The sequence below is a fragment of the Lepidochelys kempii genome, chromosome 1, assembly GCF_965140265.1.
Source record: "Lepidochelys kempii isolate rLepKem1 chromosome 1, rLepKem1.hap2, whole genome shotgun sequence".
NCBI lineage: Eukaryota > Metazoa > Chordata > Testudines > Cheloniidae > Lepidochelys > Lepidochelys kempii.
Genome location: NC_133256.1, coordinates 8,552,937 through 8,564,970, shown reverse-complemented (window position 1 = coordinate 8,564,970; position 12,034 = coordinate 8,552,937). Strand labels below are relative to the sequence as shown.

The 12,034-nt window shown below is 58.2% G+C and overlaps 1 protein-coding gene across 2 annotated transcripts in view; it reads right to left on the bottom strand.

Annotated features, from left to right (window-relative positions):
- Positions 1–12,034, bottom strand: part of PDE2A (phosphodiesterase 2A) — a 361,885-nt gene that overhangs the window by 22,715 nt on the left and 327,136 nt on the right. For both annotated transcript variants that reach the window (XM_073333785.1, XM_073333795.1), the window contains 4 exons: positions 6,312–6,351; positions 2,856–2,919; positions 970–1,048; positions 372–549 (listed from right to left, as the gene is read on the bottom strand). In XM_073333785.1, the coding sequence (XP_073189886.1) occupies positions 372–549; positions 970–1,048; positions 2,856–2,919; positions 6,312–6,351 (361 nt within the window). The remainder of the gene's footprint in view (positions 1–371; positions 550–969; positions 1,049–2,855; positions 2,920–6,311; positions 6,352–12,034) is intronic.

Here is a 12,034-nt window from a genome sequence, read left to right as displayed (position 1 = left end):
ATTAATACAGAGGCTGCTTCTCGACCTTCTCCGCTTCCCTTCTTCTCCAGCTGCTCTGACCCGTCGCCAGGCTCCTCTTGGGAATGAGGAGCCAGGAGACTGGCGGAGGCAGCTGGAGACACGGAGGAGTTGGCTGCACGGGGGCCGCCGATGGATCCCAGCTCGAGGAAAGCTGCTCTGGGAGAACATGTGGTCAGAAACTACGCCCTGGCGATCAAGCCGGGATCTGATGGGTCTTTGCCCTTGTGTGGCCTCGACGACCGCAGCACCCCAAGGGCGCGGCATCGAGGGAGTGCTGTGTCCAATGCCCGCGTGCCCTGGCAGCACCCGGGGAGCTGCACCCCGATGCCCAGCACTGCCCGGGCTCTCACCATGGCTCTCGTTCTTGATGGGGAAGCAGAGGATGTTTCGGGTCCGGAAGCCGGTGCTGTCGTCCACCCCCCGGTAGAAGAGCGGGTGGGAATAGGCGTCCTTGATGTTGAGGATCTTCCCCGTCGTTGCCACGTGACCCGCAATGCCCTGATCCGCCGGGATGCGGATTTCGTAGCTCTGAGGGACAGGATTGACCGAGACGTTGGCCCCATGCTGTCCAGCCCTCCCCATGCCCATCTCTGTCCAATCCCTTGTCCTCCCAGGGCTCAGGGAACCACCTCCCATCCCCATCTCCTGGGATTCGGTCCCATCTCCCTACCTTGCACCCTGCCCCTCTCCAGCTCCATCTCCAACACCCGCCCGGCCTCCCTGTCCCAGCTGAGTCGCCATCTCCTGGCCCTCATGTAGCAGCGCCCTCGGCCTGGCATGGAGACCGCTCTCCTCCTCATGACCAGCCCCCCCTGGTCTGGAGCGGGTGGCTCCAGCTGACCCCCTCGGCCTGACCTCATCCTCAGGCCTGCTCCATCCTCCAGGCCCGACGCCACCGCCCGCAGCTCCCTCTGCTGGTGAGCCCCAGGCCCGCCAGGGAGGGCTTACCTCGTCATCCACCACGCCCCCGTCAAACACCTTGGCCACCAGCTCATGGCTGAACGTGTCCAGCAGGAAAACCGAGCATCTGCAAGAGACAACCAGCCGCTCAGCCAGATCTCCACAGCAAGCACCATCCAGTCACAGGGCAAAGCCCATGCAAGGCAGCGGAACGACTCCGATTGACTCCCCTCGGCTTCGGACCAGGCCCACGGCCTCTGGTTAGCACATCTCCCCTTTGGATTCACTGACCCAGCGCCCCACCATGAGACGAGAGATTCCCGTGATCCTGGCCTCTGTGGTCACCAGTGATCCCGGGGCATGGAGTGTTAGCCCCACAGTTCTGGCAACATTCCAGCTGGGTAATGACATTCGGCTTTCCTCAGTTTCCCCGGCTCTTCCTTCTGGACAAGGTATTCTTCACCTCCTGTCCTAAACTTGACAAAGCCCTGGCTGGGATGATTTAGTTGGGGATTGGTCGTGCTTTGAGCAGGGGGTTGGACTAGATGGCCTCCTGAGGTCCCTTCCAACCCTGATATTCTATGATTCTATGAAACCTCCAGGCATACATCCAAACAAAATTGGCAACCCTATGTCCTCTACCCTGGTCCCTTCCTGTGGTTTTTCTCATGGATAGGGGGTAATCTAGCCCTCTGCACTCAAAACAAACATGGACATTAAAACATTTATACTCCTCTTCCTGTTATATTTGCAAATGCAGACACCTGAGAAGGAGAAAATTAAGATTGGAAGTGTGTAACCGTAACTGTGCCCCCCTGGGCCATGTAACCTTAACTCTGCCCGCATGCCATGTAACCTTGACTCCAGCCCCCAGGACACATACCCCTAACTCTGCCCCCTGGGACATGAACCTTTAATGTTGCCCCTTGCCCTTGTGCATCTGCATCATTATGCTGCAGTTGTTAGTCACACAATCGTGTCTATTTCTCAGCTATTATATTGCACCGTAGGAGTCTCTCTCTGGGACACGAAGCTGCATGCTGCAGGAGCCAAAGAACACACTTCTCCTCGCGCCCTGGGTAGGCTGCTTGTGGGTGAGTTTTGCCCAGCCCGAGTCTCTGCAGCCGCTTGGGCTATTGGCCTGTGGGCCAAGCCCGTGTGAATCAGGCCCAGCCTCGGGAGCGCAGGGTCAGGCCCCGTATTTGTACCTTTGTGGGGCTGGGGGTCTCGGGTAGGGGTTTCCGTGCGGCTGTGCAGAAGGTGAGTGAGCCTGGCATGCTCCAGGGCTGGTGACAGCAACCCTCAAGCCCCTTGGGGGCAGCTTTGCTGCCTTTCCAGGGCACAGGATTACACGGGACTGCGGCGTGCTCGTCACCTTGTTCCTCGTGAAGCGCTGGAGGGAGCAGGCAGCCGGGCAGCTGCGTTCTAAGTGCAGACCTGAGCCCTGAGCCCCTGCCCTGGGCAGGATCCGGCCCAGGACAGTCCCAAGAGAGAGCCACGCTGATCAGAGAGAGCAGGGCCTGGCTTCTCCTGAGCCCGGGGCAGGGGATGCCTGGAGCAGCAGCTCTGCTGGCTTTGCCGGACCTGCTCCTATTCACGCCGGGGGGACGTGAGAGGAGAACCAGGCCCCGTCTCCACGCTCAGGAAGTCTGCAGGCTTGCTGCCCGACTGGGGCATGGCGCGGGGAGTGAGCGTGAGGAGGAGGAGGGGGGAGATTTACACCGGGGAGCCGGAGATCAGAGCTGTAAAAGTAACCAGGGAGGAGCAGCTTTCCCACAGGATCAGCTGTTCCCGGCGCATGTCCCAGCCGCAGAAGAGGTCCAGGAGCGTAATCCCAGCGTGCGTGCACACACGGCCTCCTTGGGAGCAGGGGGCACCCAGGCTGACTCCCCGCCCCCAGGGTAACGCCTCGCGCAGAGCAGCCGCTCACTCACATTTCGGCGTTGCTGAGACTCCGGGCTTCCGTGATGATCTCCTGGAGCAGCACCGACACGTCGTCTGCGGGGGGAGAAGCGGATCGTTTGGCAGCTCAGACCAGGCCCAGGCAGCCTGGGCAGGGGCAGGGCGGTTCCGGGCACCGGCAAGGGGCCACGGAGCCTCTCACCTGTAGGCCTGAGCCCCCTGATGCTGAGCAAGAGGCCTCTCCAAGGGACGGCTCTGTGACCAGAGCTGGTGGCCTCGGGTCGTGGCGCATGGGGGCCGACGACACCCCAAAGCAGGAGCTATGGGGTTAGGCCAAGGTCCTGGCTGTCAGCCCCATACCTGACCCATTACTAGGATGCCAGGCTGCAGCTCTGTAGTCTGAACACGCCAGGGTTCTAATCCCGACCCCAATGCCAGCTCCCTCCACAGTGAGTCACTTCCCTGCCCCGTGCCTCAGTTTCCCCATCTGTACAAGGGGACAGTGCCACTTACTTACTCTGCAGGCAGGCTGGGAGGCTTGGCGAGATGCCCGGGGATGAAGCAGCTGCTATATAAATGGTGCAAGGGCCAGATTCTGCTCGCCATGACACCGGGGTAAAGCCGGAAGGATGTGACTTGGAGCCCCCTGGGGTCACTGAGAGCAGGAGCTAGCAATTAACACCGCTGTACAGCCCTTTAACTCGGCCCGGATGCCCTGACTCCATCCCCAGGCCTCTGGACACACGGACGTGGCCTGCTTGAGGGCCCAGACCGGAGGAGCACTGTGTGCCGCCAGCCCTGGGCTGGGCTTCTTCCCCAGTCAAGCGCTCCGGCAGGCTTCACCCAGCCCCGGCTGCCGGGCAGTCATTTATCTCAGCCTCACACGGCCGGCGTCTCTGCTGGAGCTGGCTCTGGGGCCGGGCACGGGCCACCCTGATGAGCCCTGCTCTTTGTGGGAGCGTGTGCCCTCGACAATCCGTCTCGGCCTTATCTCCACCGCCTACGTGTACAGCTGTGTCGCGCTGTGCCTCGCGGGTCCCACCGGCCTCGGAGAGGAGCCGAGGATGTCTGGGAGCACACAGCCAACTGGGGACAGCCGTGCGAGAGCTGGGGAGGGGACGTCAGCCTGCTAACCAGCTAACTAGCCGGAGGAAGGCAGGCCTAATGGTTAGACATGAGCCTGTGACTTCACCCTCTCCTTTGTTATGATGGGAATTGGGCCTGACTCGTGAAGCACAGAGGCGGTGGCCAGGGTCTCCAGCCCATTACAGAGCTTGGGGCTGGCCGTGCAGTCAGGAGCAGGGCAGAGCCGACCCACACCTCCCCAGATGTTTAGAGCTGGGGGAGCTGGTTCAGCACATGACACAGAGATGGGGCTCACCTCCTCCCAGGGCAGCCTACAGAGAGCATAAAGCCTTAGGGCAGAGGCCCAGGAACAGGTTTCCACGGGTTGTGACCCCCCCATATGGCTGAATGGGGGGGTCAGGACCCAGCTAGAGAGGAGCGTCCCTGTAGAGAGAGGCCAGCGATGCTGGTCCGGCATTACCATGTGGCCCCTTAGTGGATACAACCCAAGCTGCGATTTCTAACCCCCCGCCAGCCAACGGGAAAACACCCCACGGAATGGCCGCCGGGTGTCCCCCGTGAGAAAGGAGCGGGCGGTTCTCAGCCCAGTCTGCACTGGGCATTGCCCAGGTCACTAACCCGCTGCGGATTGGCACTGATGGTGGCGGCCGTTACAGGAAGGCCGGGGAGACCGGGCTCCTTATTCGTTAGTTCTGGGGGTTTCCCTCGGGATCCCAGGGCAGGGCAGCGCCCACGCTCTGTGGGGCAGACAGAAGGAGAGCTGGCCGGGGATGTCTTCGGGGTGCAGGGCTGGGTCTCCGTGATGTGACATGGCTGTGACATATTGGGGGGAGGGGCGGTGTGTGTGTGTGTGTACAGAGGATCTGTGTGTGTGTATGCATGCATGTGCGGGGGGTGTGGGTGTACATGGGATCTGTGTGTGTGTGTGTACAGGGGATTTGTGTGTGTACGTGTACAGGGGATTTGTGTGTGTGTGTACAGGGGATCTGTCTGTGTGTGTGCATTGCATGTACAGGGGATCTGTGTGTGTGTGTACAGGGGATCTGTGTGTGTGTGTGCATTGCATGTACAGGGGATCTGTGTGTGTGTGTACAGGGGATTTGTGTGTGTGTGTACAGGGGATCTGTGTGTGTGTGTGTGTACAGGGGATCTGTCTGTGTGTGTACAGGGGATCTGTGTGTGTGTATGCATTGCATGTACAGGGGATCTGTGTGTGTGTGTACAGGGGATCTGTGTGTGTGTGTGCATTGCATGTACAGGGGATCTCTGTGTGTGTGTGTGTACAGGGGATCTGTGTGTGTGTGTACAGGGGATCTGTGTGTGTGTGTGTGTACAGGGGATCTGTCTGTGTGTGTACAGGGGATCTGTGTGTGTATGCATTGCATGTACAGGGGATCTCTGTGTGTGTGTGTGTACAGGGGATCTGTCTGTGTGTGTACAGGGGATCTGTGTGTGTGTATGCATTGCATGTACAGGGGATCTCTCTGTGTGTGTGTGTACAGGGGATCTGTCTGTGTGTGTACAGGGGATCTGTGTGTGTGTATGCATTGCATGTACAGGGGATCTGTCTGTGTGTGTACAGGGGATCTGTCTGTGTGTGTACAGGGGATCTGTCTGTGTGTGTACAGGGGATCTGTGTGTGTGTGTACAGGGGATCTGTGTGTGTGTGTGTACAGGGGATCTGTCTGTGTGTGTACAGGGGATCTGTGTGTGTGTATGCATTGCATGTACAGGGGATCTCTGTGTGTGTGTGTACAGGGGATCTGTGTGTGTGTATGCATTGCATGTACAGGGGATCTCTGTGTGTGTGTGTGTACAGGGGATCTGTGTGTGTGTGTACAGGGGATCTGTGTGTGTGTGTGTGTACAGGGGATCTGTCTGTGTGTGTACAGGGGATCTGTGTGTGTGTATGCATTGCATGTACAGGGGATCTGTGTGTGTGTGTGTGTACAGGGGATCTGTGTGTGTGTGTACAGGGGATCTGTGTGTGTGTGTGCATTGCATGTACAGGGGATCTGTGTGTGTGTGTGTGTGTACAGGGGATCTGTCTGTGTGTGTACAGGGGATCTGTGTGTGTGTGTACAGGGGATCTGTCTGTGTGTATGCATGCATGTACAGGGGATGTGAAGCTGCTCTGTTAGCTGTACCCCTGGGAGCTGTATTTTGGAGCTGAGAAGACAGGGCTGTGAGCCCTCCCTGTGTAACGCACGCAGAGAGGCTGCCGTGGATTTGCCATAGGGGCCCATGTCCACTAGGAATGTGGCTTCCCAGCGGGCCCCCACCCTGCCACCACCAACCCTGGGCCAGAGGAATGTGCAGACCTAGAGGCGAACGCCCAGCCGCCCACCAGTGAGTCGGGCCCCAGCAGTACATGGCCTGTAGGAACAGAAAAAGCCACCTACCCAAGTGCGTAAACAGGTTCTTAGCCACTTGCAGGAGCGCCTGTGGGGGGGGGGGGGCGGGGGGAAGGGAAATCTGGTTATCTGAGTTCATTATTAGAGTTAATTAAACAAGTCTGCTCCCCTCCCCCACCCCGGGCTCAAGACCAGTCACCAGCCAAAGCTCACTTCCCTCTTCCTGCCTGTGACCTCCGCAGTCTCCTATAAATCCCCACGTGGCGTCCTAATTAGCCCTCGTTATTGTCCACAAGCACCTGACACCCCCTGGCCGGGAGCAGGCCTGAACACTGGGTGTCCTGAGGGCCCTGATGAGCGGGATCTCCCCCAGGGTGCTGCCTTCAGCTCAGCGGTGTGAGGGTAGCAGTGGCGATCAGGGCCCTACTGTGCTAGGTGCTGCATGTACCCAAAGCACGAGCCAGTCCTGGCCCTGGAGAGCGTACAGTCTGCACAAAGGGTGGGAGGGGAAACTGAGGCATGGAGCGGGACCGGTGACAAAGCTAGAAGTGGAACCCAGGTCTTCTGACCCTGCCCACCCAAATCCAGTGATCGGGCCACTAGGCCACTCCGCCTCTCCCACAGGGCATTCTGGGGAGTACAAGAAAAATGCTCAGAGGGGCTAGGGGAGAGGAGGGCAGGACGACGCGGAGGTGATGGGACAGAGACGCCGTCCAAGGGGGATAAGCTTTGTGTCCTACTGGTGAGGGAAGTCACTGCTTTAACCACAGCCTTGCTCTATTGGTGGGTTCCCCCCCCCCCCCCAGCTCCTGTTAATACCATCAAATGGTTTCTAAACATCTGTGGCTTCCCATTAATTCCCCCCACCCATCGCCCTGGGAGCAGTGGCCATCCCTCGGGGCAGAAATCAATGCCTCTCTGGAAGAGACATTGCCTCTGTCCGGCCTTAGGCCCAACAGGTGAAGTTATTTCCTGGTCCCCAGTGTAATGCTGAGATGTGACGAAGAGGGACTGTTCTTAATGTTTCCTCTGAATAGTGTGGGGGTGCCTCAGTTTCCCCTATGCAGTTCTAAAGTATCTAGGTGGTGGGATAAGGGTGTATGATCATTGCAGAGCCCTAGAGGGCAGGTGTGTGCAGGGGTCTGGACAGAGACAATGGCCGACACCCTGTTCCCTGGCAACTGATGGCCTGGGCCCTTCCCCCATGCAAGGTGAAAGCTGAAGGGTTGGAGAACAAAGGAATCAGGTGACCTCCTGGCCCGGGAAAGGAACAAAGCCCAGGGGAGGAGGGACTGGAGGGAGTTTCAGTTTGGGGCTGGCTGGAGACATGGAGTGAAGTGCAGACCCGGTTGTCTGGCTCACTGCCCCCCAAAATGGACCCAGCTGAGGGGTCCTGTTCTCTGCACCTACAAGCTCTGTGTTAGACCATTTTTCAGAGTAACAGCCGTGTTAGTCTGTATTCACAAAAAGAAAAGGAGGACTTGTGGCACCTTAGAGACTAACCAATTTATTTGAGCATGAGCTTTCGTGAGCTACAGCTCACTTCATCGGATGCATACCGTGGAAACTGCAGCAGACTTTATTTATGCACAGAGAATATGAAAAAATACCTCCTCCCACCCCACTGTCCTGCTGGTAATAGCTTATCTAAAGTGATCATCAGGTGGGCCATTTCCAGCACAAATCCAGGTTTTCTCACCCTCCACCCCCCTACACAAATTCACTCTCCTGCTGGTGATAGCCCATCCAAAGTGACAACTCTTTACACAATGTGCATGATAATAAAGTTGGGCCATTTCCTGCACAAATCCAGGTTCTCTCACCCCCTGTCGTCTAATAAACCTCTATTTTACTGGCTGGCTGAGAGTCACGTCTGACTGCGGAATTGTGGGGCAGGACCCTCTGGCTTCCCCAGGAGCCCCGCCTGAGCGGACTCGCTGGGGGAAGTGCACGGAGGGGCAGAGGATGCTGAATGCGCCGAGGTCAGACTCAGGAAGGTGGAAGCTGTGTGAGCTGTGTGTCCTGCAGACAGGCTCCTCACAGGAAGGCGACTACCCCAGAGTCCTGCCTGGCTTCATGGGGAGCAGTTCCAGAGCATCGCCCGGGGACTCCATGACATGAGGCTATGCCCCACAGTGCCACCGGAGGGTGCCCCGAGCACGGGGCTGAAGGAGAGGGTCACTACCTTTCAGGTGTGAGTGTGTGGGCGGGTGGGGGGGTTTGGAGCAAGCCACATCTACGCTATCAAGGAGTCAGCATGGGTTGGCCTGGCTGAGCGTGAGAAGGAGAGCACGTCAGCGGGTGCAGGCAACTGCCCAGGTGCGTAACCAATGCCCGCCCGTGTGACTGTGTGAGATCCCGGGTGTGTCAGTGTGCAAACACATGAGGGTATCTGCATGTGCAAGGGATTGTGTCGCCACCGGGATGCCAGTGTATGCCTGGGGGTGCCTGCGGATCCGCATGCAGCCGTATGCCGTTGCATGCAATAGTGCGAGAGAATAGGACGCGTAAGTGCACGTGACCCAGCCCTCGTGTGTGCATGCACGAGGGTGCTTGGGTGTGTTCACTAACCCTGAGCAGCAGCAGATCCAAGCCCCCGGGAAGCAGGGCAGGTGTAGAACTGGGTGGGAAACAGTTTTCCCAGCCTGGAAATATTTTCGAGAGTTTGCAAGTGTTCACCTGACTGTGGACAAAAAGTCAAATTCGAACGTTTTTGCAAATTAAAAAAAAAAAAAATTTCAGCTTCGGTCAGTCCCAGCGGTTCCTTTCGCTCAGTTGGAAGAAACATTTCCTTCAGATTGCAATGGTTTCTTCTTTACCCTTTTCTCAGTCGAATGAGCTTCAATGTCAAAGCAAAACACCGGGAAACTGGACCGTTTGGCTTTGAAAATGTGGAAACAAAACGATTTGACAGTTTCAGAACTTTTTTTTTTTTTTCAAACTTGCTGCCAGCCGGGAGATTCGCCAACACGGACCAGGTTTCCTGAACGGTTTTGACAAATCAGCATCGTTCAATGAAAAAAACGTTTTGTCAAAAAGTTCCCAACCAGCTGACGGCCGGAGCGGGCGAGGACAAATCCTACCCACTAGGGGGCAGTGCTACCCACACAGCCCATTACCCTCCTAGAACCCCAGCTCTGGAAGTCTGTTACATGTGGGGATGAGCGGCCACTCCCCAGCACCAGCCAAACTGAGACCCTAACCCAGCCCCCGCCCATCCCATTCTGGGGAAGCTCCATCTCTCTGCCCCGGGATCACCGGGTGCCAGTGTTATTATTAAACACCTCTGAACAAAGAAGCCGTCTCTTGGGGAGGCGAGAGTATGAACAATAATTAAATCCTCCCTTTAGGTGTCTGCTGAGATGGGAGAGAGCAATTGCATCCTGGCAAGCGTGCCCATGCACCGGGCGCTTTGTATAATGGCTGGCGCCGGGCGCTCGCTGCACTGGACTAGGTCTCCAAAGATCTGGGTTTAATCCCTGGCTCTGCTACTGACCAGACAAGTCACTTTATTGCTGTGCCTCAGTTTCCCATCTGTAAACCGGGGCTAATGATTGTGTCTTGTCTACGCGGTCAGCTCCTGAGGGCAGGAACTGTCTCTTACAATGTGTCCAAGCAACGCCTGGCACAGTGGGGAGCCAGTTTGATCTCGGCCAGTTGGCACTGCTGTCCCATGGATCTGCTCCCAGCAGATACCTTCTTCTCCTCGCTTCACTCCTCCTAATGCCCAAAGCAGGTGGTGCCTGAAAGGACTTGGGCCTGTCTAAGCACTAGCTCCAAGCCCTTCCGATGGTCAGTGTGTGCAGCTCTGCCTCCCTGTGGAAACGGGGCGACGCTGGCAAAGAAACAGCTTGGCACTAACGTCACATGGCCAGATGCTTCGGCGCGACTAGGCAGCTTTAGTCTTGTGGGACACTGATACGGAATCTGCCCTGCTGACGTGTGTATGGACCCCTGCCCCCTGCTGGATGGTGCCAATGTGCGTAGGGACCCCTGCCCCCTGCTGGATGGTGCCGATGTGCGTAGGGACCGCTGCCCCCTGCTGGATGGTGCCAATGTGCGTATGGACCCCTGCCCCCTGCTGGATGGTGCCGATGTGCGTAGGGACCCCTGCCCCCTGCTGGATGGTGCCGATGTGCGTAGGGACCGCTGCCCCCTGCTGGATGGTGCCGATGTGCGTAGGGACCGCTGCCCCCTGCTGGATGGTGCCAATGTGCGTAGGGACCCCACCACGATGCTGATGTGCCCATGCCCCGTGCTGGGTGGTGCTGAAGTGTGTATTCACCACTGCCCCCTGTTGCTATGGCTAGGACGGGTCACGCTCTAATGGCTGGGGTCCTGAGCGGAGGACAAAGCCCCACCACCCCCAGTAAGAGAAGGCGATTCTCCTCTAGCTCATGTTGTCAGAGGTCTCTGTTTTACTGCATGTGGCCAGTGAGCCATTGTGAACATACCCCAGAGCCACGAGCCTCCAGGGGACAGTAGGCAGACAAGGGTGTTGGCAGGGCATCCCCCATGTTCTCTGCATCCCTGGGGGCAGAGCGAGGCTCCTGCCGGCCGGCCTTCCCCTGCCAGCTCTGGGTCACCTCCCAGGGCATTTGCAATTCAGATCCACATGTCCCAGTTAGCCAAGCATGGCAGTGTGGGCTCCTGAACTCGCCCCTCCCGGCCTGATTAGTGCCATCAGAGCAGCAGGCCATGGCGGGCTTGGGGGCTGAATGACAGGCGGTGAAATTAGCGGTGTGATGGGCACCACGACGGGGGAGGGCTGCAGAGAGTGGAACTGACTCATTTCTATCTGGCACCGAGCCGGGACGGAGCTGATGAGCCCGCCCTGGGCTAGGGCTGCCAGGTGTCCCATTTTCAACTGGAATGCCTGGTCGAAAAGGGACCCTGGCAGTGCCAGTCAGCACCGCTGACCGGGCCGTTAAAAGTCCAGTTGGTGCAGGGCTGGCAGGCTCCTGCCTGGCTCCGCGCAGTTCCTGGAAGTGGCCGGCATGTCTCTCTGGCTCCTAGGCATAGGGGCAGCCACGGGGGCTCCATGCGCTGCCCCCGCCCCGAGCGCTGGCTCCGCAGCGGTGTGTAAGGATGGGGGCAATGCACAGAGCCCCCTGGCTGCCCCTTCGCTTAGGAGCTGGAGGGACGGGATGCCACTTCAAGGAGCCACCTAAGGTAAGTGCCACCCAGAGCCCGCATCCCTCACCTCCTCCCATGTCCCAACCTCCTGCCCCAGCCCAGAGCCCCCTCCTACACCCAAACTCCCTCCCACAGCCTGCACCCCAACCCGCTGCCCCAGCCCGGTGAAAAACAGCGAATGAGTGAGGGTGGGGGAGAGTGAGTGATGGCAGGGGGGATGGAGTAAGCAGGAGCAGGGCCTTGGAGAAGGGCCAGGGCAGGGGGCGGGACAAGGGTGTTCGGTTTTCTGCTATTAGAAAGTTGGCAATCCTATCCTGGGCAGATCCAGATGGGAAGGGTGAGACCAGCAGAAGTAAGACCAAAATCGCCTGGCTGACAGGCTGAGTGCACAGCCCAGAGACCCGGCCAGGGGGCAGGACAGAGTGGGTGGGTCAGACAGGTGCTGAGAGGCTGATTCCCTTGTGGTTTAGGATCGGACTTGAGATCTGGGGACAGTTCCTGGCTCTACCCTGCATGCATTGTCAGTCCTGGGATAAGTCACTTCATCCTCCTTGCCTCAGTTTCCCCAACTGTAAACTGGGGGCAAGGCTTCTCTACTTCACAGGTAGAACTTTCATCTCTTCATGTCTGCCAGG